This window comes from Scomber scombrus, chromosome 16 (assembly GCF_963691925.1).
Source record: "Scomber scombrus chromosome 16, fScoSco1.1, whole genome shotgun sequence".
Lineage (NCBI taxonomy): Eukaryota > Metazoa > Chordata > Actinopteri > Scombriformes > Scombridae > Scomber > Scomber scombrus.
The window spans coordinates 7,447,233-7,474,378 of NC_084985.1; the positions used below are offsets into that span (position 1 = coordinate 7,447,233).

The window sequence follows — 27,146 nt, forward strand, 5'->3', positions numbered from 1 at the left end:
TAAACATTTGCTGTCTTTTTTATTTTGTTGTAAACCACAGCCTATTTATTTTGTTTCGTTATTTTAACATGTTCAAACAAATAAATAAATAATCAATTTAAAAAAAAAAAAATTATATATATATATATATATAATATATATATATTTACAGAGAGCACCGGAATGACTCAATTATATATACATATATATATATATATGTATGTATAACAGGGGATAGTCCTTATTCCAATAAACTGCAATCATATATGAGTGTGTTTCCATTGGTGGAGCTGTCTGTCAATCAACTCGATGCTGCTCTCTGATTGGCTGTTAGACTCAAGTCCACGCCCTCTCGTACCTGTCGGTCTGTGAGAGGCCGCCGGACTTTACCGACGCCCCTCCCGCCTCATCCCTCCCTCCCGTTTCCAGCGGCATTCAATCGTGTCTCGGATTGACTCGGTATGTGGCGCATGAGTATGAGTCTCGGGATGTACCGTCTGTCTCTCAGAGTAGCGATACTGAATTAAATATTTACTAACGGAGGAGGAGGAGGAGGAGGGGAGGTGTGCACATGATACAGAGGAAGAGGGGGAGGAAAAAAAGACAACTGACTGACTGACTGACTGACTCAGAGGAGGGGGAGAGTTTTACGACAGTACGGACCGGAGGAAGACACGGGAGCGTGGCTGTGCAGGGACACCCGAGCAAATCCGACCGTACACATTACGCAGAAATGGCGGAGCACCACGCAGCCAGCGACGGCAAGCACAAAGCGTCCACCAATGCCGGGAGTTCGGTGCACGGGAACAGCAGACCCGGTGCCGCGGCTGCAGGAGGAGGAGGAGGAGGAGGCAGCAGCAGCAGCAAAGGAGGCCTGTCTGGCGGACTGACACAACCAGCAGGGTGGCAGTCTTTACTCTCCTTTAGCATCCTTTTTCTGGCCTGCCTGGCCGGTTTCAGCTCCAGACTTTTCGCGGTGATCCGGTTCGAGAGCATCATCCACGAGTTTGATCCCTGGTAAGCTTGCTTTTTAATGGTCGCTTTGTAGAGAGGGTAATAAAAGCATCTAGTAGAGAGGGTCCGGGTTGCTCCTGCAGGGTCAGTCAAATCGTTATATTAATTCTCACTTTATTGTCTGTCTTACTTTATAACAGTGGTTGTTTTGCATGCAGCCTAATGTCAGCTCCTCGTGCACATTAATAGTTGTGTTTCCATACTGTGATAAAAAGAAGGGATTTTTACTCCGATGTCCTTGGGGGAGGCAAACACTTTGAATATATATGTGGAGTCTGTCAGAGAGAGGGACCTTGACATTTAAAAAAAAAAAAGTGATGATACACTAATGACATGCAGCTAAGTTAGTCTGCTGCTTGGTCAAGTTGTTGATTTTTTGCGTCTCCACTTGTCAGAAAAGTAAAAAAAGCTGCATTGAGCCTCCAGCTGCAGGAACAACTTTGCTTCGAGTGAGGATGTGCGAATAAGTGGAAGGAAAGACATGCATGCTTTTTCTTTGCTTGGAGAGACTTTTAATGCATTGCAAACTCAATTCAGAGTGAGTGAAGTTGAAATAGTTTCTTATATATATATATATATATATATTATATGGGGATTTATGGCTTCAGCAGTGCTCTGTATGACTGCTAGAGGATGTTTTACTACTAGGATAGATCCCCTCTCCCTCTGATGCTATAACTTGTACTGTGTGTAGTGAAAAGCACATTTGACAACCAGGTTTTTCGCGCACATTACAGCCGGCGTTCATCATGACAGCAGACTATTTAACCCGGAAGCCAATTGATCCGGTCTGGTGTGTCTGTCATCACAATGCAGGATTATTCCGCTTTGTAACAGTGTCACATGGTTCCCACAAGTGTCCGCCTGGTTGCAATGCACTGTCACCCCCCCCCCCCCCCCCCCCCCCCCCAAACACTCCTCTCCTGTGGCAATTCAACCAGACAGCACACTACTGGCTGATGCATTCATTTATTACATTTCAAGGACAGGTTCTCCATCTTGCTCAGGGTGACACCTGCCTCTTTAATTACGCTGATAACTTGATTATATTTTATAGCCAAGGGGCCAAGGCTTTGGGGTTTGGAGAGGGGGTCACCATTTCGACATGGTTGAGAGCTTAGAGCCTTTGGATTTGCACCGAGGAATGACCTTAGCTTTGTGATGAGATTGGTCCCAAGTGTTACACATTCTTTATAGGGGTTGCATTCTTCCATTTTTCAGCCTTCATATATCCGATTATCATCCTGGGTGGTCACACAGTTGGTATATAACCTATGGCTATGGTATTTTTTTGCTACACTACACAGTGACAGTGGGGAGCGATAAAGTGGCATAAGCTTCCGCAGTTACAGAGCTACAACTCCACAGCTTTTAGGCAACATGTCACAGAATAAGAAAGCAAAAGGCATTCTGTGATATTCAGACGTTTCAAAGCCTAGTCTGCATCTAAACATCAAGTAGTCTAAAACATTTTTTAAAGACTTTTGGACAGAGAAAAACAAAGCGGTGCTCGTCAGTTGTACTGTAGGCTTAAATGGTGCAAAATGGCACATTCAGCAACAAAGCCACAGATTTTTAGATTGTTTGTATTTTTTGGATAGTTCCTTTAACTGTTGGCAGAAGCATTAAAGCTGCAAATGGTCATCATTTTTTTTATAAGGGAAATATTTCTATCCATTCATTTATCAAGATAGAGATTTACACCAGAAATATTCACATTTGCCTATTCTTCATAAATCTTGCAGCACCCCCTTCCCTCTCCCCTCCTTTAGTTGGCTTCATGTGTAATCCTGATCATGTTGCTAAGAACCATTGCTCTACTTTCTTTTTTTTTTTACAACACTGAACTCTTGGGAATGTGTCAGTGTGTGTACAGTCTAGTAGTCTTAGCATGAGAGTTTTTTTGTATTGATTTACACATTAAAATGTTGACCTCGTTGTGAACACTCTGTTTGCCAAGGTTACCAAATGGACGATTATTCAAAGATGTTTTCTGGTATAATGTGTCATCTTACATGCTCTATAATTAACTTTTGACGAAAGGACCAGACCAGGTTCTTTTTTTTTTTTTAAATTAAAAAGCATGCTTATTTGAATCATGTAATGCAATTTCAACAGTAATGAATGGGGGGGGGGGAAAACACTGATAACTGGAAATTAGGCTGTGACGGTATGGATTGTTTCTTACAGCGGTGAAAAAGCAACGTGTCCTCACGGTTTGGTGGTTTATCGCAGTACTAAAATCATTTTAATAGAGAAAAAGGTTTATGTTTGACTGCTAGAAGCTCATACACCGCTGTTTGTTAATATAAACATTGGGGCTGTGTAAAATTACAATACCAGTACCAATCCATCATATGAATAGAAGCATTGAATTACATTAAATGCTGCCATTCCTCTACATCTAAACGATTAGATTTTTCACACAAATACATTTTGAACCAGTCTTCAAATTATTATTATTTATTCATCGAAGAACACTTGTGTTGGTTGGCTGTTAGCAAGTAAATACAGATAGTCTATATTTTCTAGCTCTGGTTGCAAAAAGGATCGATTGCAGGTATCGTTTGATGGGAGGTGTTTCGATACTACTTGGTATCGATTTATTTAGGTTGATACCGTAAAGGTATGGAGTACCGATACCCAGCCCTAATAAACACACAGGCCACCACCTCAAGTCTGATTGGACAATGAAGCTATCCTGTCTATCTGGGAGGTCAGAAGCAGTCTTACATAGTATAGTCTGCTGTCGATGGCGAGGAAGACTGGGGTTAGCCTAGCTTGGATGCTGGCTCGGTTGCCGGGCGCTGCTTTCGGGGTCCCCTCTAGGTGGTTGTTCTCATGGGGTGATGCCAAGGTCTTGCGGCCTGGATCCCAGAGAAAGCAGAGGCAACACAGATTCTCCAAACATACCCTCATCCAGTCGTGTTTGACATTTTAAAAAATAGTTTTTGCGGTGATGACGGTAATGAGCTCAACCCCACGGTGATGCAGTTATGGTCACAGCCCTAATTGGAAGCGTCTGACACTCCTAGATGCACATGATTAGTGCCGTTTTTGTCTGAATGCATAGATGCTGTCATTGATTTTTTTATTTCCCTTCTCTAGGTCTGCAAAGAGCTTCAAATTATCTGCAACTAACCATTACATTTAACAAGCTGGCAATTTTAAAGAATCCAGATTGAATTGATAAGCACTGAAATGTCAGGCATATTCTGCACAATGCAAACATCACCAGCTGCACTGATGTTTTGTATATGAGCCCCTGCTATGACGTGCCTGTTATCTGGCTCTGCTGATTTTAGTTTCCTAATATTTGTTGATCATTTTAGCACCAGCTGGGCTTTAGTTTTTTTGTCTTTTCCATTTGTGAAAGTAATTAGAAAAGTTGTGTCCTGACTTAAAAATGCATTACACGTTCTTTAACCAATCGCAGCTCAATCCTCATAAGGCAGTGAGTCAAAGGATAGTTGCTGCTAAGACTGTTTTATGACTACTTACTACTACACTTAAGCTCCTGGAGATGCAACTCTTTGACCCTGCTGGTACAAATATATCCCTTTTTGTTAAATAGTACTCTTATTTGCCAAGTTGCTGGTGCTCTACTCCTCCAGAAGAAAAATATTTGTGTGTGTATTGAATCAGTGCAAAGAAGATTTAAGTAGACTGAGGCCTGTTTGGTGAGAGACACACAAGTATGTATCGGAGGAGCTGTCAAGCTTTTTCCCACATTGGTTATGTCAGGGAATAGAGTCCATTCTGACAGTGGATCGAGGAGGAGGTGGGTGGAGGATGACATCGTCTCTGTCAAGCAAATAATGAGCTGGATACGAGTTTCTTTAGCAAGCAGAGATAGACACACACACACACACACACATTTACACTCTCACTCGCTCTACGACCTGTCAGCATCAGAAGTGCTTCAGCTTCGCATGACTGGATTTTTGTTCAAGGTCTGGATGGTTGCTGGCCTGTGTGTCATACAGGATGTTCGCTTTTAGTGCTGAACTCACACGCTCAAATGACAAGTTGATGTATCGATTAGTCGCCTTTGACAATCGATTCAGTCTTTTTTTTTCATGTAGAAAGCCCCAAAGGTTCGGCTGCTTTATATGATTAAATACTTAAGTTTCTAAAGTGTTTGTCACAAATAAAGCAGCTTAAACTAAACGATGCAGTGATGCTACTTTATCTCTCCCCCCCAAGTCGTATCAAGAGTATCGATCCAATATCAGAACTGTGCAGCTCATTTGGATTTAATTTAATGTGAGGTAACATGAGATCAGGGATTGCTGTGGCATCAAAGATTGAGTTTGTGGCCCGTTGTGACTGAATAATAGCAGAAAACCTGAATGGCAGATACCTGATCCACTTGACCAGGCCGGTATTGGCACCAATACTGATCAATCAGATGGAATCAGTGCTAATTATAATTTCAGGGAGTAACTTTGGAGTTCGGTAACTTGTGATAGCATTTCCATATATTTCTTTGTCTTTATATATAGTAAAATATATCAATTCAGAAACTGTAATTTTATCACAGTATTAGTTTGTGAACATTTCTATGAAGCCCATCTTTCTAATGTATTATAAACATACTAATAATTTGTTATAATCTGCTTATAGCACTGTATATTTATAGTGATATATTCATAATGCTTTATAGAAATCATAACTATAATAGATAATATAACAGTACTCATTTTCTCTTATGAACTGTTAACATATAAATACATTTTTGGATTTTGTGTGTGGTTGTTGCATAATGTCACAGTGCAGGCCGTGCCCCCTCGAGAGTAACGACCACGGATGACTAGATGTGCTGGACGTCGGCCAACGGCTTAATTCTTTGGCTGGTTCGTTAGCATAGCAGTCTGTGGTCTGGGAGATCAGGGTGCGAGACCACGGGTGGGAACACATAGGATTTAATGATATTTTTCTGTCTTTACTCATAGTACCCAATGACTGCTTAGAGTAGTTTATAATCACAGCATAATCCATTATAGCAGTGATTATAATGCACATATGGTAAGATATGGTGAGAGACAGTTATGGTTAGAGACAGTTGGGATTGTAGTGTTGGTGCCATCTGCTGCTGTGCACGCATCCTCACATCAGCAATTTGACCATGTTAGGATAAAATTTTCATCCTAAGAGCTGCTGGAAAGCTGCCTAACATGCTTTAAAAGTATCATAGCACATCTTCATTTCTATTCTTCCTTCTCAGCTCTCTTTTACATCTGCCTCTCCTCGAGAATTTCTTGAATTTCCTTTTGAATTTCTCTTAGGAATCACAAATCTGAAAATTGGTTCTGTTATCATCCAAAAAAACATCCAAAGTAACCCCTGGTTTAGTTGAGCAGAGCTTTTAGAGGCAGTGATATTACTGCTTGTGCGACACAAAGAGAATATCCACTTATTTTACCTGCTTTTGATCGTTAATTGGTGATTTAAAGTGTGATTTAACCCCTGAAACATCAGCAGTTTCAAAGATGCTTTGTACCATCATCTTACATCTCAAGCAACACTTTCATATCAGTTAATACATCAGAAAGGATGTTTTAGTGCCTCTGACCCGTTTAATAATACATCCTATGCTGCTGAAAGTTGTTAAGTGCTGTGAAAAAGAAATCCCCCCCACAAGTGTTGTTACCACCTCAGCTCTTTTGAAAAAGCCTGCTAAAATTAGTGAGGGGTTTGCAGCTTTTAGGTGTGGGCTTTTTTCACTTACACACACACACACACACACACACACACACACACACACACACACACACACACACACACACACACACACACACACACACACACACACACACACACACACACACACACCCTCTTTTGCTCTCTTTCTGTCTTTTTCACACACACAAAAACATGACACCTGTTTAAAAGTAGATTAGGCCATCCCAGGAGCAGCTGCTGGCACAGCAACACATTAGCTAGTGAAGTGTAGAGCTTTCCACGAGGATATGGAGGAGTTAGCCAATGGGGAAAAAATACTCAGCCACAGAGTCCATGTGTGCCCCCAAATAAAAGCCCACACTTCGTGGCCTCTGGTACACTCTTGTGAATCTACTGAATCAACTCAACTTTTAGTCGTTTTCATCTTCACTATCATCCTGAGTGTTGAAGCTCTGCTGTTAAAAGCTCTACTGTAAATGAAGATCATTCTTTTATTCATTTATTCATTAAACCTATAAATGTCTGTGTGGTGTATGTGTGAAAAAATTTAGTGCTGTCAGTGGACTTTTTAATACTTAGTGTGGAATCGTCAATAGGGTCCAACTGATACTGGATTTATGGGGCCGATACCGATATTAAGGAGTAAAAAAACTTCCAAAATCGATATGTCAGCCCATAATTTTATATTTATAAAGATTATATAAAGGGGTTAAGGTTAGGGTCAGGGTTAAACACATGTAATGAAGGCATGACATTTTACAGTTTGACAACAAACTTTATTGTACAAAATGTCAAATTACTAAATTGTTTGGCTCTAATCGTCAAGTATCTCCTCCACTGAGGATCTCCTCTGTCTGTGTTTTTGTCATCGGTTGTTTTGCTAATATTGATCAAACACTGAAGACAACTCTCTGCACTGTACTCTGCAGGACACCACCTCTCAGCTGAACACACACACACACACACACACACACACACACACACACACACACACACACACACACACACACACACACACACACGCGCACACACACACACACACACACACACACACACACACACACACACACACACATTCATGTAGAGCATGTGTAGGAGCAGACAGATAGGCACATTTCTCCATTTCTCTATGATCATGCTCGTATTGTTTTGAAGCAGAGGCCAGTGGTCGTAAATGCACACAAACATTAATATAATAAAGCAGCCGGCTGGACTTAAATGAGTAGTCTGCTGTTTTGCCTGCAGCTGGAGCTTATGGGAAGCCTAGGCGGTAGTGTGGGAAAATGTGGAATAAGCCATGATTGATCTTTCTACCAGACACTTTGCCGGAGCTGTGAACTCTGCTTTAACTTCAGACCGACTGTCTAACAGTGTATGAAATACTCAGCCGAGCGACGGTGTCCTGTTACCCTCAGTCATTACCGGCTAGAATCACATTATCTCAGTCCTTGTATAATACGGTAGATTGGAGTTACCATAGCAACTTATTAGTCATTTCACGGCGTACCACAGTGCCAAAGGTAATGACTGTTTTGACTCTGGTTCTTTAGTCTCGACTCCAGCCTCAGAGGCCAGAACTCTTTGCACACAAGTCACGGATATTACAACACTTGCAGGACATGAGACATCTAACACATTCAGTTTTTGTCAGTCTCTCATCAGCAGAACTTTTTTATTTGCTGCTTTTTCCTCAGTTAGGGGACTTGATGTCAAGCCCCCAATGATTCAGTGCCATTTACCAGGCTGAGCTCCCAACAGACTAGTGTCAGGTATAGCAGGGGGAGTCTGTGAATCCAAGCTTTACTGCGTGTGTGTGTGTGTGTGTGTGTGTGTGAGACAGAGGGTGACATATCTGTTTCAGGGCACCAGGGGCAGCTGTGGATGAGCTGCTTCTGTCAGACAGGACCATCAGGCAGTGGGAAGTCACCGGCTAGCACAATGAAAGGCATTCAAACACAGATTTATTGTTTGTTTTAAGGTGTCATTTATAATAGATTAATTTCTAAAGGTGTGCTAATTCCAAAAATAATTAGCATGTTTTTGTAGCTGCTCCTCCAGCTGTGGATTGTGCATTTAAAAGTTTGTGCGTTCAGCCTCTTATTAACTATTCCACAATGCTGTCCAGGACATTAACAAAAGGGCAGTATACTTTATAAAGGTGAAAAGCACCGGTCAATTTATTCACATTGAAATGGGGAAGCTGACGTCTGAGTTTTTCTAGTCCCCCAATTAGCCTGTCAGCCAGTTTGGTGGAACTATTCTGATGGTGTTGGCAAGATTGCTACCCTAACAAGAGACGCTTGTCAGCAGCCCGGAGGCCACGCGAGTCACAAATGCCTTGATGGAGGGTGACGGCACAGAGAGGGAGCTCAATTTGTTACTCTCGCAGAATGAATACTCACTGAATGTAGCGTAAGGCTCGCTGCTTACACTTATGTCATTGTCAAAATATCAAACTGCTGCGGAAACATTACAGTCAGTACATTAGATCATGCAGCTGAGATGAACATCTGTCTCATCAACCAACAGCTGCAGCAGCAGCGTCTCTCTACAATGTCTGACAACATATTGGGGATTGGCTGCTTTCTCACCCGAATTAAACTTAATAAAGTGACCATATTAATAGATCTACAGTAGTGAAACTTACAGCAGGTTAAATTCAGGTCGTTTTAGCTACTAGCAGCTGCCACTGTCTGTACGCATGCCAAGCTAGCCAAGTTAATATAAAGCTGCAACTTCAGTATGTCATATTTCAATGATAAGGAGATCTAGGGGAAAAAACTACAAAACAGTTCAATATTGTTTGCTTTCAAGCATCGATTTAAAATGCAGGACAACAAGTAGGACTGATTATTAATGTTAAAGTCTTGTTTTAATGTTATCTAAGAGCAAAAGTAGCTGTATTGTAAACAAACGGCTCATTTCTGTTTCCATCCTCCTCTGCCGCCGCGCTGTTAGGCCGGTTCTTCACATCGGCCTCTCTCTGCCTGGATATCCACAATGACTGACGGGCTTCACTGTCTCTGAGCTGACGGCATGTTCAATGACACCTTGGAAGTCTCAGTAAACGCAATTAAACAGTCTCAACTGACATCTCCGAGCACATCGGCACAAAACATTAAACCTGCATTAACTGATGTTTCGTCCTCCTGTGAAATGAGCCGAAACAAGTAATGAACTATGACTACGACTAATGAACTGTGACGTCTTCAAATGTCACTTTTTGTGCAAATTCAGATATATTAAGTTTACTATAATTTATAACACACGCACAAAAAAAAACTTAAAAATCATCATTTGAGAAGCTGCAGATAATTATTTGGTTATCAAAGTAGTTACTGATTAATATTCTGACAATTGACTAATTAATTCATCCTTGAACATTTTTTGTCCACGTTTTCATCAGGAACAGCAGTGAAAACAAGACACTGTCTGAAAATGGTTATGATAGCTGGTTATAATTTCTTATAGCACATGTTGATGTCTTCAAATGCCATATATGTCCAATCAACAGTCTAAAATCCAAATATAGCCCTTAACTATCATGTATGACACAATAAGAGCCTCATATTTAAAATCCTCATATTTGAGAAGCTGCAACAAATACATATTTGACATTTTTCCTTTTAAAATGATTGACCATCATTGAATAATTTAAACTAAACTTCCAGCCAGAATCTAACACAGTGCACCTTTTTAATTTAACATTTAATTTCACGGTGGTGGAAGAGGTTCAGCATAGCCGGCTGCTTGCTACACTACAACGTAGCCTTGTCTATTATTCATTACAAATTACCTTGAGCTGGTCCTCCGCCCCACCTTTCTGAACTGCAGTCTTCTTGCTAGTTTTGGCAGTCGTACTCTAATGAGATTTTAAGAGCATTGTCCTCTGACAGCTTCAAGCACTGCGTTTCAACTCTTTTCCCTTTTATTAAAGCCTGAAGACTGTGATCCTGTGCTCCTACAACTTTCAAACAAGGTAGCAATGCAATACAAGCAAGTAATTATACCCAACCCAAGCCTGCTGCTAACATCTCTACAGTTAGGGTGTAGATGGCAGTGTTTCCTGTACTGCACATTCACTAACCAGCATATTATAGTTACATTTAATTGATTTCACATCACCAGCTTGGGTTGCGTCGTGTTCACTTGTGACAGCTTCGGTGTGTGTTTGAAGGACATGTTGTACTAATCATTGAATAGTTTCCTTACAGCTGTGCCTCTTTGCAATTAGCAGTTCAAAGTGATCAACGGTGATGCTGAAAGTCATTATTATGATGAAAAATAAGAGCATGTAATATGATGTTGATACAGCAGGATATGTGCTTTAACGATTATATTTCAGAAAGTACATACACATAATGTCATGTTAGAGGCCTTATTGTGACATTTTTTCCTCATATCGTGCAGTCCTGATATGTCTTGACACACATTTCCAAAAAAGCATCATGTTTAATAAGGTGTCTCTTACAGGAACTGATCGTAAAATGGGCTCAGGCACAAACCTGGGTAGCAGAGCTAAATTTATCCCCAGTGTTCTCATCTACAGGAAACAGTGGATAAACTTCACACACACACACATCCATCCATGCTGTGTGTGTCACACAGCGCGGAGATGCCTGCGTGGTTGATGGCAGCTTTTGTCAAGCTGCTCGTTCTGCGTTGTCATGGGCGGTTTGATGTGATTGTTGTTCCGTGACCGCCCAGCCTGCAGAACCCATTTGTCCGGGGGAAAAACAGAAGGAACGACGTGTCTGCTTAACAAATGCGGAGCTGTAATTGACGGCACTACTTTAAAACGCCTGTTTGAGCGCGTTTCTCATTTGTGTTTTCTATATAGAAATAGTTCTGCGCATGAGTCGCACAAGTGTGTGTGCCAGGTCAGCAGTCTGTCTACATACTTCGAGTTCCCTGAGCACCATGCACACACACACACCCACATAGACACACACACACCTACGCATTTTTCCAGCAGTGTATTGGATAAGTAATACTGGTCAGGGTTTACAGGGTGTAGTCTTTGTTTTATGATTGGGAAGGGGTTGCAGAGTTAGACCTGTGTTACCAGCAGTTGAGAAACTCCTGTAAAACACCAAATATTGTAAGACCAACAGGTGTAGAGGATGCATTTGCAGAGCCAACCCTAAAGTAGAGCTTCTCCCGAGGGAGTAACCTGTGAAGTTATACTTAGAAGAGAAAGCCCAGTAACTGCCTGTGAGGAAACCTGTGACTTTATTTGTGCTTACTGTAGATCACTGGCGGTGAGGCCGTCCTCGAATATTCGCTCAGCCTCACTGTTTACCATCTCTTCTATCTGCGCTTCGCCTTTGAAATGGTCCTTGATGCCCTCTGGATGAAATGCAAAGGATGGTGGGGTGCAAATGGGGCAGAGCGAGGATCTGTGCTTATCATACATCCCTGTCCTCTTACTGACAGGAGTCAGCACGCACCCTGTGGGCGAGCGCACCTGCATACAGAGAGGAGAAGAAAAGAGGAGTGATAGAGACAGTGGTAGGACGGTAGGAGGCGGAGGGGGGTGGAAGAAACTAATGCCTGCCAGGCATCCAATCTGAAGGAGGTTTCGGTGGTTGAGCCAAAGCGATTTCATTGTTCCAAAAACTGCTTCATCAGTTTTGTTTGAGTGTTAATATATATATGTACATGTACTGCATCTGTGCTTTACGTTTGCATGCAGGGCGCATAAGGTTGATGTATTATTTTTCGGGTCTTGGCCTCAGGTTAAATTGAATGTCTTCTGTAGCTGTACGAGCTGTACTTACCAGGAGAGCCCATTTAATAAGATCAGCTGCTTAAAGCATCTCTAAAGCATTACTGAATAGTTCAAATAGCTCAACTCGGATTATTCTTGAGTAATTTTTCCTTCCATTTTAATCCCTCCAACATTTTGCAGAAACTCCCCCTGAAATTCGCTGTATAGCATCAGCAGTGAAGAGCGGGATTAATCAATTAAATCCCAAAGTAGAGGCTATTATAAAGGTCAGGTAGTTGTAGTCACGCAATGGTGCTTGATGTAATAATGTAGGTACCTCTGCATACTTTAAATCAGCCTTCTTAATTCTGTGTTGATACACCTATTGTCTGGATCCCTGCTTAGCTAATTGGCCGGCTATCTTTCAGCACCTGTTAATTGACACGTACTGTTGTCATTTAGATTCTGTTGTGTCTTAATTGAAAGTCTTTAATTGCCTTTTTCTAGTTTCAAGGTAAGTTTTATGTAATTCTGCACAGTTTTTGTGAGTAATTGAGTTTTCAAATTGCTGCTTGTGTGAAATTGTTGCAATTCAACACAGACAGTTTTTAGTCTTTTTATCGCTATGCAGATAAACTAAACCCCATAACTCAAACTGATCTGAGTGATGATGCTCCTGCAGGAAAGAATGACACAGCCTCTGCCTCTTCTATAACTCTGGTTTGTAGGTGCAACAGTAAATCCACAATATCCTATTCTTTTCTTTTGTGAATATTAATGTATTCTACTGGAGCTGTGGACTTTTCAGTTTCATGTCCCCTGCTTTCATTCTGCTCCCACACAAATAGGGAAGTGTTGGGATTAGGAATGTTCCTGTTATTCCCATTTGGCAAAGAACTGGCCTCAATTCTGAATGTGATCCCTGGTCGCCAAGTGGTAGCTTACCATAACTCCTAAATAATTAGGACATATTAAAACCTGAAGATTTGTATCGGGATCAAGTGGCTAAAGCCCACAGATTTTGGTATTTACTAAGACTTATTGTCAAAGCAATTTAAAAAAAGAAAAAGAAAAAGATATTTGAATTGATTTTTTTTTGCTAAGAGGAGTAGATCTTTTGAAATGATTTAAAAAAAAAATCCAGACCAGATTTATAATTTCCCACGCATCAAAAAGTTGTGCTGTGCAAAAAGAAGACAGTGAAGTTTGGAATAAATGGGGTCCTTCTTGTAGAGGAGACAGATAAGCTCGTGGTAATAGAGAGTGAAAAGCAAAACGGGATGAAAACACAAAATTGCTCCTGATTATGCCGCATATCAGCCAGAGTCCCTTCAAGTAATTAAATTAAAGCAAGTGTTGAATCCACTGAATTTTTATGCTGGAAGATGGATTTATATAATCATAATTTACTTATGTTTTTTGCAGGATTGCATGTTTTATTTAGGTTTTTTTTAGTATTCAGAATAGATCCTGAGTCCCTGATTATATAAATGTTTTTGGTTTTGTTTGAAAAACACAGAGTGAGAAGTATAATTTTACCCTGCCAGTTGTATGTCTGCCAATAGTCATCTTTCCATTTTGGCAGCACTGACTCTCTTGTTTTTCTAGTGCAGATGTGGCCATTGTTCAGCTATTGTGCTCGTGTTCATTCTCATCGGCCCATTGAGACGGGATGACTTTATTTCCGCAGCCTAGCCTCTGGCAAGTCCACCTGGTGTGACATTACAGAGCATTATGGTCCGAGGCCACGGCTTTGTTTCAGGTGGCCCAAACAGCTGACTTGCCCGGTGGTTTGCTCTCTGATGTCGCAGGCAAACAGACGAATGGAGGAATAGTTGGAAGGGAGGAGTTGGATGGAAGAGGGTTCGGGCAGTGGATGAAAAATGACAGATGGATGAATGGAGCGGTGTCAAGCAGGACAGAATGACAGCTGGAATAGGTTGTCAATCTGTGACTGGCCGAGAAAGATGAGCCTGTCAGACGGCTGTCATATCGTTGCGGTTATCAAGCACAGCAGCTGGCAGGTAGTCTGGGCGAGCCACATCATCTATGAAATGAGGTTGAGCATGAGGGGGGTTGGGAAGGGGTGTGGGGGCTTTTACATACAGTATGTACAGATATATAGGTGTTGTGATTTGATTTGTATGTGAACTGTATGGTTTTGTTTTGTTTTGTGATGGTCCATCGACCCACTGATGCAGCAGCCAACCAGGAATTGGCCCAGTGTGCTTGACCACCAACACTGCGCTAGACATCATATATTATTGAATGTAAACTGCAAAGGAAAGCAAAAACTTAAACCTCCTTATTCCACTTTTAGAGCATGTAGCCTCTCCAAAACGATAACCAATAAAAAGCCCTTATTGGTAGTCTTTTTATTCTTTGCACTGAATTTCTGATGTTTTTAGATTTTTTTTGCAAGGTTATTCATTCCCTCTTCTAAACATTACACGTTCTCTCTTCTTTATCAAGATCTTCTCTTAGTTGAGTGCCTCTCTGCTGTTAACCTTTAAAATGGATGACAGTTCAGGATGTGTGCGTGGCAAAGGTGAAATTTCTGCTGAAAGGGGAAACGGGAGTGGAAAATGAGATTGAAATTAATCATCTGCAACAAATTAATCAGGAAAGTTAAAAGCCCCTACAAAACCCATTATAGACGTTTGATAACCATTTTGAGAGGTTTTAACCCCTGCAGGGATAGATGGACGCATTGAAAGATGCACACAAAGAAGTTCAGCCAGAACTTCTAGTAAACAGCAACGTCTTTGCCAAATATATGGAAAAAATACGGTTTTATTTGCATCGGATTTGCTTATTTATTCAAAAGAAAAGTCCAGCTTTTATATCCACCAGTACTTTTAGGTCAGTGTCATTATTTAAACACCTGCTGTCCACTATCATCTCAATGCCAGTTCGAGTGGCAGAAGGCAGAATGTAATGCGAGCGCTCGCCAAGAACATGTTTCCCTCATGGAAACTGTGGGCACCGTTGGCACGCAGCTAACCTGCTTCTATAAAAAGTCCAAGGAGTGCTTTGAGAATGGCATGACTCACTGTGGCTCCAGGCAACCCACAGAAGACATTAGTGCACTCACAGGCCATTAGATAAACCGTTTGTTTCGGCCTCAAGACATCTCCGATTTAAAACAAAAAAAAAAGAGAAGCAAATTTTAGTAGAAGATTATAGGCTTATCACAGTTTGCTTTTTAACCCCATTTGACTGATAAATACAGCTCTTTATAAATCACGATAGGCTGAAATAGAGAAAAGAAGCCATTTCATTCAGAGCCAAAAGATGATGTGTGTTTATTCGACAGTGTCCAAAAAAGAAATCTAACTAATCTATCTGCTATAATTAAAGCTTTTAAAGTATTTTGTACCCCGTGGTGTCTGACCATGTCAATGCCGTCATACATTGAGGGCAAGATGTGATAATTATTCAAATAGGGGGATAACGGCACACACTTTATGACAGTCTATCCTCGAAGGGCCTCGAAGATGTTGCGCTCATTTAAACACGTGGGAAGTACTGGAGGAAGTGGATGTGTGAAGAACTTTAAAAAGAGCTTGAAAGAGAAGTTCAAATCCTGCCCACTTTCTCCAACACCTAGTGAGTCATTGTGTGAAGTGTGTTGATTGTCTCGGTTGTCAGTAACACAGTTTCAAAAGTTGTCATTTGCAGCGCCCTAATTTTCACTTCTGAAAGGTGTGGGAGGCTCTTGACCCCTTTTTGATGGTGCGCTCTGAACTATACAGTCACATCTAAAAGTCACACACATAGAAACACATAGAAGTTTGAGGATTCAGAAACATTTAAAACAGTTATGATGTAAAAAGAAGACAAAATATTTGAGATTCAGCACTATTTCTTTGTCTGCAATTAAATTAAAGCACATTTATGGCATTGACGAACTTAACTCCTTTGTACTGAAGGACTTTTTATTTACTAAAGAAATTGGCTTTTTGAAATTATATTAAAAAAAGATTCAATTGAGAAGAGGATTAGCATTGATTTATATTTTAAATTACAACTAAATCATGTTTTAGAGCAGCAGCAGTAAAATGTTAACAACAGCAAAGTCACTGTGTAAACACATTAATATCTCATTGGAAATGAATCAAAAAGTTCAGTAAAATAAATCATTTCTGACATCAGAACCCTGAGAGAAGTTTAGTAAGAATGAAGAACATGGACATCCGTCATTCCTTCTGCCCTCTGACCTGGTTTGGAGGGGGGACTGCTGTCTCAGCTTGAAGCCAAATTTACAAGAATTTGCCAAATAGTTTAAGATTTGTGCCAAAAGATAAAGAGTTAGACTACATACAGACTGTTTTTATTCAGCAGTGAGGTTACAGATGGCAAATAAATGAATATTCCTCCCCTTCCAAGCATATAGGAGCATATAGAGTGTTTGGTTTGTCCACTCTGGGCTACTGTAGAAACATAGTGGTCCAACATCCTCCATGGAAGAGGACCCGCTCCCTCTGTAGATATAAAGGGCTCATTCTAAGGAAATGGAAACACAACACTTCTTATGTTCAGGTGATTATAAACTCATTAAAACATACTTATTACATTCAATTTCTGCCAAGTCTGTTATGCTAGGTGCCGCTAGATTCTACACACTGCATCTTTAATTGTCCCTCACACACACACACACACACACACACACACACACACACACACACACACACACACACACACACACACACACACACAGACACACACACACACACACACACACACACACACTTTCCTTGTACAATGCTTGGCCAAACCGATTTATCGTCCAACCTCTTGTAAAAAGGGCATATCACGACTCAAGTACAACATTATTTGCTGTATTTTGCATAAACACGGCTTCAATGATTACAAAATGCAACAAGAAGAGGTCAAGTATATATTTTTCTCATTTCATCTGCAGTCTCATCTTGCAGCAGGTCCGTCTACAGAGACACACCTCTGCCCACTCACTTTGCTTTTTATGACGCCTCCTCATCTCGCCAGGTCCTCAGAACAGATTCACTGAAATTAATGAATAAAATACCTCCTCCACCCCTCTCCCCCCGAGCCACCTCTTCAATTTAATGTGTCCTTAAAACACGTAGCACCACAGGAGCAGAAGAACTTTCCCTTCCAAATGCTAATCATAGCCCAGAGGGTCGTAACGCCTTTCGTCTGCTGCGGTCCTTCCCCTTTTCCCAACCACAGGATGGACATGGACCGCTTGACTGGGAGGCTCAGTCTTTGTTTTCCACACAGTCATCCTCAAAAACTCAAAACTGGGGGTAAAAGTAAGGGAATCATTATCGGACATGATTGTTATTGGGTCAAAGGAGCATTTGGCAATCCAGCTCGATACTTTTCTGTGAGTCAGCCGCCACATGGATGTCATGACGGTGCTGACATATCACTCGTGTTTTCCCACAACTTCGTCTTGTTTTTGTCAGGATGAAACATGGTGGTGATGCATACTAGTTACTATTGTCCTTTCCATATACTTATTACTTTAAATCTACCCGCAGAGAGGGTTGTTCTGTCTAATTTTGCCTATTGGCACAAATTCTTTTGACTTCTAAAAGGAAAAACTTGAGGCGGGAGTTTCCACCAATTGACCTGCTGTGGTTTGTGGTGTTTTTTTCTTCAGACTGCTGCTAGCTAGCATTAGCTACACATCAGGTAGAGACAACAAACAAAAAAACAATCTAATTACTCAAGTTAAGTTGAGATATCACCCAGCTCTTGAAGATGGAGAAACAGTAGTCTATGTTTGGTTGCCCATACTAGACGGCACGCCACCACACCGATGCTAAACAGAAATTTGATTGAAAACATTTTAAGGACTTCAAGCAGCACTTCTAGTGGACTTGTCTAATTCTTGCTTTTTTTGTACAAGCATGTATTTGATCTTCTCCGTCTCCTAAGGGATTGTTTCATGCAGAGTTTTGGTCACATCTAGCATGGGGGCCACATTTTAGTGGCTTCTTCCCGCTACCCTCACAATTCTTGAGTGTAAACCAACAGCTGGTATTTTGTTGAAGGGTTCGTGTAGCATGAAAAATAAGATGATGGATCCCTTTTTTAAGAGTACTCTTTTTAAGTGCATGTCACTTAAAGGTCCTTGGAAATTTCTATTAAAAAATATAGCCCTAGTTAATTATCCGATTGGTCTTGACCACCAATTAAACTGCCTCGTCTAATGATGTCGCCCCTCTTAATGTGTAATGAATTCTTCACTTAAATGTTTTGGCTATAGCAACAGGTTTTTTAATTTATTTTTTCATGCCACCATTTTTCTTTTATCCTCTTGTTTCTGTTCTGTTTGTGACAAGTACCGCGTTCCTGCTTTTTTCCCTCCCTGGTCCTTTTTTTTTGGGGGGGGGGGGGGGGGGATTTGACACCAAACTCAAAAGACTGTGAAGTTAATGTAGGGCTGTGATGGTGTCATCTTCTCTCTACCAGTTTTTCATCTCCACCTGTGACCTTCAAAGCACATTTCCTTTTAAGCAGATGCACTCAAGTTAGGGAGATCAAGGAGGATATTTCCGACACTTAAGGAATGAATCCAGCTCTGACGATGGCACTTCTCCATTTAAAAGTGCTCCCAAAGCTTCATCGGAATATATGAAGGGGATCATTAGGCACTTCATATGATTTTCACTCAGGAGAGAAAAGTGACTACAGACTTCGACATTTCCTTCCTTTTAATATAGCTCCAGCAATTGAGCAATTATCACACTTATTAAAATTTCATTTACCATGACTGCTTATCTTGACCTTGAAACATACCAGCAGCAAACTGACAGAAGTACACGTCTTACTATCGTTCTCACTTCCTTATACGCTAGTTCCCTTTTTAAAAAAAATATATGTCTCTGTTCTCTTCCCACGAGCTGGTCTCTATGCGAGCAGGTCTCGTACTCAAACTGTGATCTAACTCCCATCTGGTCTTCCCAGCGGAGTTTCATTTCAAAGCGGGATGAACTTGTCGAGGCCGTGGAAAGCTCCGTCACCTGCCATTTCGGTTAATTAAAAAACGGACATAAGTCTAGACCCTTTGTGCGGTGATGACAATGACACTGTATTAAACCTCTGTGAATTATAACAAGCACGGTTGTGTTTTTTTTCTTTCTTTCTCCTCTCTTTGATAGCACACTTACCCCCCACAGTCAGTCAGCGTGCTAGTGAGGTTGTTAAGGAATATAATTTTTTGATAATGCTCTTACTGTTGCCATCTGGCACATCATATGACGAGCATTCCCGTGGGATTTGGCTGCCAAATGTAATCTATTTTCCCCTTTATTAGGGGTTTTAGGCTATTAAGCTTTAAAACTGTCAATAGAGCTGTTTTTTGACAAACCTTTGGCACTTTGTAATATTTTGAGAGAGTCGAATTTGTATTGTAGAGGAATAATGTGAGGATGTTCTAAAGAGTCGTAATGCGTGAACATGAAAAAGGGATTAAAATTGAAGTAGGGACAGGAAAGAAATTTAGTCAAGCAGCAGGGGGGGAAACGGCTCTGAAACAGAGACTAAAACCGCAACACAAAATGTCCACAATCTCAAGATGAGCCTGCTACCTCTACAGTTATAGTAAATAAAGGCCTTGGCATGCTATTAGAGGAAATACGGTAATTATGGTTACTTAGTTAATATGTAGACTGGTTGTAAGTGTTTTTATTTATTTATTTTTGTTGGTTAATTTATGTGAAGTTTATTTAAAAAAGGAAATCTCCAGTCATAGTGTTGTTTAGTGTGCTTGATATACCACATTGTAGTTGATTTAATAAAACCCAGAACATTTTTTTTTAGCAGATAAGAACAGCTCCTCGTCTGCCATGTTACTGGAAATAATAAGTCTTGTGCCTTCTCCTCCTCTTTCATCTCCTTCTTCTTCTTCTTCTTCTTCGGTTTGCATCCGTAAGTGTTGCAAGACCATTATCTGCTGGACTGTCCCTCGCCTCTTCTATTACAGCATTGCCACGGCATGTGTGGAAAAGGCTCACAAAACGGCAATGTGTGAATAGTGAAAATCACTAGCGGTGCCTGAAAGGTTACCCCAGTAATTTACCGAGAACTATTTGTGAAAGAGGCTTGAAACTGGCACACAGTATGTCTCTTTTTTCAAAGGTGCTTGGCCGTACAGCTCGAGACATTAGTCTTGCTGTCTGCATCGGCATCGTTCACTTAGAGCCAGAAATCAGATGGAAGATTCTCCCCCCTTTTTTGCATTTATGGGCTGCAGTTCAATCAGGAGGCTTATAGGCTGAGAGAGTCATCTGTCTCCTTCCTCCTCTCCATCTCCCTCTCTCTTTTCCAAAAAAACACACACACACACACACACACACACACACACACACACACACACACACACACACACACACACACACACACACACACACACACACACACACACCTTCATGGACACGCACAGTCCTTGCATTTTCTGCAGTCAGAGTCGGGATAATGTCATTATGACACTCCAAGCAAAGGTTGGGCCCTATTTGATGGAGCCCGCTAGACAAAAGCTGAATTTGGCTGCGAATGAACCACAGTTCCATCTCTCAGGCTCTCTGTAATAGGGTGCTGGATCTGTTTCCCCCCTCTGGCTGTGATATGCTACCCAGACAAGAGAGTGAGAGGAAGCCTTTGCTCTCATTCACCACTTCAAATCCATCGGGTGGTGGTGGAAGGGAAGAGGGTGTTGTGGAGTTTTCATCCAGGATGAGCTCATTGTTGCCTTTTATGTATTCTCTTTGCCCGGAGCCCCGTTTTCTACTAAGATGCTATCGCTGTGCATTTCACACCTACTTTATCTATGAGTGCTTGTGCTGCTTGATTTTTATCTTTGCTGAAGTTTCAAAGTCAGATTAGGACAACTGTGTGTTTTCAGTGCGGAGAGGCTGATTACATTTCTGTGCATTTACTGAGAGTTTGCAGAGACCTCGTCTATACTGTGGCAGTGCTGACCCCTCCCTTCGCACAGAATTGATTGTGATTGTGCTTCTTAAGTAAGCTGTTTAATTGCAAATGACCGTCTGTGTTTGTTTACTTTAGATTATAGATTCCGATGGCACAAGTGTGAGGAACGTTTACAATGCATTCGTTTATTTCATTATAGTAGAGATGGATAAAATCTTTGCATATTTTGAAGAGGCAGCATAAGACTTGACCAGTGATTCTGCTGCAGAGGGCTGAACTGCAGCAGTACCCGAGGTAGTCTGAGGCTAAAAGTGAACAAGAAAAATGAAAATAAATAATTCATGCCAAGATGAACTTGGCTTGGACATTGCAGTAATGACTTTAGTTGATTTCTAATATATAATATATAGTATTTTTTAATTATTATTAATATAAGATGAAGATGGTAACTTAATTGATCCCTCGGGGGGGAGTTTATTACAAATGTATGTAATAAACTGAACTGTTTTTATAATCAACTGTCATCCATGCCTATATTTGAATTCATTTTTAATAATCTATTTAAATAATTAATCTAATTTTACATGTGGCCTTGGAAAATCCTGTATATATTTTTCTTTTTTTTGTGCCAGTTTTAGTTAAAATGGAATTCAGAACATCTCTCATGCAGGTTTTATGAATCACTGAAATGTATTTATTAAGATCCTATGGAATAGTGCTGCGGGTCGAACACATCCTAATGTTAAAGCTGCAGTGCAGGATCTGAATCTGAATCTTGAATTGTAAGTACCTGCAAAGACATGGCCGATTTCATGCTGTTGGCGCCTGCATATAGGTGACCCCAACTCTTCCCCAGGAGTGCTCTGTCGAGAGCAGAAGGGAAACAACATGATGGAGTCGTCAGCCTATTTTCTGCCACAGAAATGTGAACCTCTGGTGTGCCGGTTTGGGAAAGTTGCCACAGACATCATATTTAAAAACCTCTGTGTACAGAAATACAGAGACATTTATCTGGTGGTGATAGGTCTTAATCAGCATTGTGTGGAAAGAGCTTTAATGTAACAGACGTTCATTTATATTTAAAAATTCCACATGGCTGGTTTAAGTTCAACCAGCATTTACTCAACTCAGATGGGAGGAAGCAACAAGAGGTAAACCCTTAAAAGAATAACATGCTGTTTTGGTGAGAATGCTCCTTTTCCTGCTTTTTTGCTGTTGGTTCACTTAAGTTAATGTACCGTTACTTTGTTGATTGTAAGTAACACTGCCAACTCTGTTTCATTAAGCAACTTGCCACTAAATTAATGTCTTTTTAGCTAGGTGATTACTTAGTGTATCTTCACTTGAGCATGCATAGCTTCACTTGAAGATGTTGCATTAAGTTTGAGGTGTTGGATCCTTTTAAGCAGCGAAGTTTTACAAATTGGAGATCCGTCTTCTTGAACGATCTCCCCTGGAAACATTCTTCATGTATCCAAAATACCCCCACACTGAAGATTTAAGACATTTTGGTGAGTATGAAGCTTCAGAGTTGGGTCACTCAGCCATTGCTAGAACACTTATCGTCTACTTCAGCAGATGTTGCCACCTTAAAACATAAAGAAAGGGAGTCGCTCTCATTACAGCATATGTGAGTTTGGATACCTGAACAGACATTTTTTTGATGATAGTCAAGTTCAATTAATTTTCCTCACCTTACAACTGTTCATAGAAAAATAATTTAACACATTTTTTGAGACTGAGAATAGAAACCCTCGGTGGAGCCTTTACCGCAACCAAATCGTGGCGTCTTAAAGCATCGTTAATAGTGAAATCTGTTAATCGCTGCATCCCCAGTGATAACCTGAGGCAGTAGGGCAGCTGTAGCAGCTTGACAGAAACAGAGAGCAGACTTTAATTGAACACTGATGGGGAAAAGTTTGAAAAATAAACATGTATTCACAGCAGGTTTTGAAAGGGATTTGGTGCAGTTTGTCGTACATATAGAAGGGGGATCTTCAAATTCCCCACAGTTCCTCACATGCTACGAGACCAGAATAGTTCACACAGCTCTTTTTAGGTTTTTAGCAGGCACTACACACCAAGAAGTGTGTAAGATTGTTTAAAGTCAGACTTCAGTGACTCAGCGCGGACCTTGAAAACGCAGCTGCATGGTTTCAGTCACTGAACAAAAATTATCCCAGTGCTGAGATGCATTTGGGATGCTTCGGCCTCGAATGAGCCGCAGTATTTTCCTTCTAGCCGCAAGCAATCTTTCATCCTCCGCATGAAGGCCTACAGGGTGGAAGCTTTGCCATTTCTGGGTTGACATTTAATTGGAGGAATAACAAAAGGCTCATTGTCTTTTCCTCCACTGGAAATTACTACAGCAATGTGCTCCCCGCCAAACAAATCAATGTCCCCTTCCTCCAGTACAATTACACATGCAGAGTCACAGTTATGACAGAGTAGCTTTCTCTGTGTTTTACATAGTCGGGAAGTCCCCTGTGGAGGAATCTGTATGTAGCATGGTTGCTCATTAGATTGTGTGGATCATTAAGGACTGCGACATCAAACAGGCGTATCTCTTGTAGTTGTATGTTGCCTGTGTTGTGTATGTTGCTCTCCGGCCTTCATACAGCAAAATCTGATCTGACTATTGGTCTATGAGGCAAACTTTTAATATCGGTCTTCCTTTTTCTTTGATGAAATTAAGTATATGGAGATTAATACCTTTTGCTGAGTGTAATGATGCGATTTGTTTTTAATGTTTAACACTTTATCCATGCATCCAAGTCACTCCGCAAACAGCTTTTAATTGCTGAAATCCGTACACTGAGTCGTTCACGTAATTACTCCAAATCTTTGGCGGCATCCTTTTTAAGTGTGAATAATGCATTCTGTCACACTAGTTCAATCAGGTCAAATGAAATTTAAATGGCAGTTAATTTCCATATTAAGCTAAGAGTTCTGTATGCACGGAGCGTTTGTGCAGCCTGTCAACAAAATGGTTCAGTCTCAGCACCTCTTCAGTTTCTCCAAAACAAAATCCAGCACTGCATAGACACACAGTAGCGGCGCTATCAAAGTAAAAAAAAAAAGACCACACACAATCAGTATGTGATTTCACAGAGCTTTGCATTTTCAGGTAAGTTTTTTGAAGCTCTTTGAAGTGCTACAGCTGACTGACTAACTAGCTAAATATCTTGGGTAATGATGTCCGTTTTTCCCTTTGGAAGTTTCTTTGCTAGTTCATTCAGTAAGCCGAGGTGCAGCACGACACGAGTCCCTGCTTGTGTGGAAGAGAGAGACTAAGACACCGTGGTTTGAAAGCAAATTTTTTGAGCACACAGTTTATGACTCCCACAGAGTCGATATACACTCACTGACCTCTTCATTAGATTCTCCTGTGCAATCTAATGCAGTCAATACAACAGCTTTGCTATAAATTGTGCATTAATGAAGCGTATACATTTTCAGTTTTTGTTGACATTGAAAGGTAATAATTGTACTTTATGTTTATTATTAAGGTTGTAGTGGGTGGTGGTGGACTGCTGTGCATTAGATTGAATGGTGTTCTTAATATTTTGTCCACTCCATTAACATACATGAGAATGGCAAAATATTAAGAACACCTTTCAACATAATGCACTCCAGTACATCACCACCACCACCACCACCCATTACGACCTCAATAATAAGCAAAAACTTTGTAAATGTAGTTGTGTGGACTTTGCATTAGATTGCATAGATGTTGTTAAGAAAATGGTCAGTGAGTGTTGTGCTGCAGCTAAAATATTAATAATAACGTCATGTTTGATGATATGAACTGAAAACAAAAAGACAGTTTGACAGTTCTTACTGCTGTTTATGTATAAACTTACTTTTTAAAAATGACTTTCTAGGCTTATAAGTCTTGTGGATTAGTAGTGAAATGTCTTTAAGAATAAATCAGCAAATCCAGTGAACTTTGATTCTGCATTACTACGTATCCTAAGAACCTTTAATACACATCATTGTGCATCTATGACAGCTTCGTTATGTGCTTAAAAACTATGAGAGAGCCCTGAATCACTTGTTGATATCACAGCTCGTCAGTAACATGTGTCCAAGTCCCTGAGGGTGTTCGTTATATAGTGGTGTGTCTTTCCCAGGAGATTACATTTACAATAACAAACACTGTCAAATTAATTCCGACTTAACCATCTACCTGCCGATGTTAGCATTAGTTCTTCACTTTCATGCAAGTAAAAAAAAAAAGAGAAAAGAAATGTGGCTCATAAGCCGAGCTAGTTAGTGGGCTAGCTACAGTAGGTAGCACACACTCCATGTGTCTGCAGAGGCCATAAGATTTGAGAATTTATACCTGCTCAAAGACTCTCCTGTGGAAGAATGAAACATTGCTTTGTCACCAGTGTAGGAAAAGAGAGAGGGAGAGAGAGAAAGAGAAGCACTCCCCTCTGTTCTCTTTCATTATCTCATAGCCATAGAAGCAGAAGCAGCCATGTGTTCGGAAATAATGATGAAGGGATCGCAGCGGTACAGAAGACGGTGTATAATTACTCAGCCCTGGCAGTAAATTTTGACCCCACAGGATTTCAGCACCACAGTGGCAAGCCCATTCATGCAGATATGGCAGCTTTGGGGCAGCAATAACTTCTGTTATGATGTAGGCGCACTGTCATAATGATTGTCGAGTTTTGCAGAGAGGGGTCGTGCAAAGTGCTCAGTATCTTCTTGACTGGAGTGTTATTGAGCGCCTTGCACTGATGTTTAAGCCAATGACGCATAAATGTCTTACCGGCTCTCTCTACTGTCTTAGTGACTCTACAGCTCATAGCAAACCCATTATGCTCAACAGCAGAGCAATACCATCTTTTTGTAAGGGGGGAATCAATTGTATGTAGACAGTGTAATCGTCCACGGCTGTGTTTTTTAACATCCAGTTTTATGGTCTCATTTCAGACTATTGTGGAGTCTTAAGAGCCTCTTTCACCCGGCCCTCTGCTTTCCTGCAAGCAGGTGGATGTTTGGATGAAGAGGAGATGATTTTTAAGCTTTAGATAACTGTGGGCAGCTGCCCTCAGTTTACCCTCACTGCAGGATTTTCAGCCTAGAGCCTAACAGTGGGGGATTTGCTACAGTTTGTGTGTGCATCTCTGAAATTTACTGATCTTTCCAAGCATTACAGCCTTTCTTCTAATGCGTGGCATTCCTTCACACACATAAGAAAGGCCGAAACACAAGCGCGCCATCAAGAGTTGTACATATGTTAATTGCCTTCCTCATTACACATTGTCAATAGCTAGCAGAGAAACTTTAGTGTAAAGCTGTTCCGTTCCTTTCTCCAAATCATGTTGAAGGATTCAGACGTGAATTCTTTTCAAAATGCCTTCAATAGAGATCTCAGTCTGTGATGATTAGGCCTGTAATTATTGCTGCTGTTTGTCCTCTGTGTTTGTGTTTGTGATATCCAATTGATTAGCCGCCCGTTATGACAGCAAAGCTCTTTGTGTGCCAGTAATTACTCCATATCTCTGGGATTCACTGCTGCCTGCTGTTTCTGCCCGGCTCTTCCAGTGCCTCCCCCTATTTTTGGTCGATGGTAACAGTGGGTTTTGATAAAAGAGAATCCGCTGCCCCTGTGGACTCCTTGGCTAAATGTGGAATTGGCATGCCTTTCATCCATTTCCTTTGATTCATGTGCCGCAGTTTGAAATTTTGTGACTTTGTGCTTCTCAGTGTAATTTCTTATCCCCCTCTTTACCTTTTATAAATGAACTCAAAGTACAATCTTTGGTTTCCTTTGAATCGCTCTTGTTTCAAGGACGTATAACATGACTCTTAATCCATTGTT

At 40.8% G+C, this 27,146-nt stretch overlaps 1 protein-coding gene across 1 annotated transcript in view; it reads left to right on the forward strand.

Annotated features, from left to right (window-relative positions):
• The first annotated feature begins 608 nt into the window (after nucleotides 1–608).
• LOC133996113 (dolichyl-diphosphooligosaccharide--protein glycosyltransferase subunit STT3B) overlaps nucleotides 609–27,146 on the forward strand; it is an 85,051-nt gene continuing 58,513 nt past the window's right edge. The window contains exon 1 of the mRNA XM_062435668.1: nucleotides 609–996. Coding sequence (XP_062291652.1) covers nucleotides 713–996 — 284 coding nt within the window. The 5' untranslated portion in view covers nucleotides 609–712. The remainder of the gene's footprint in view (nucleotides 997–27,146) is intronic.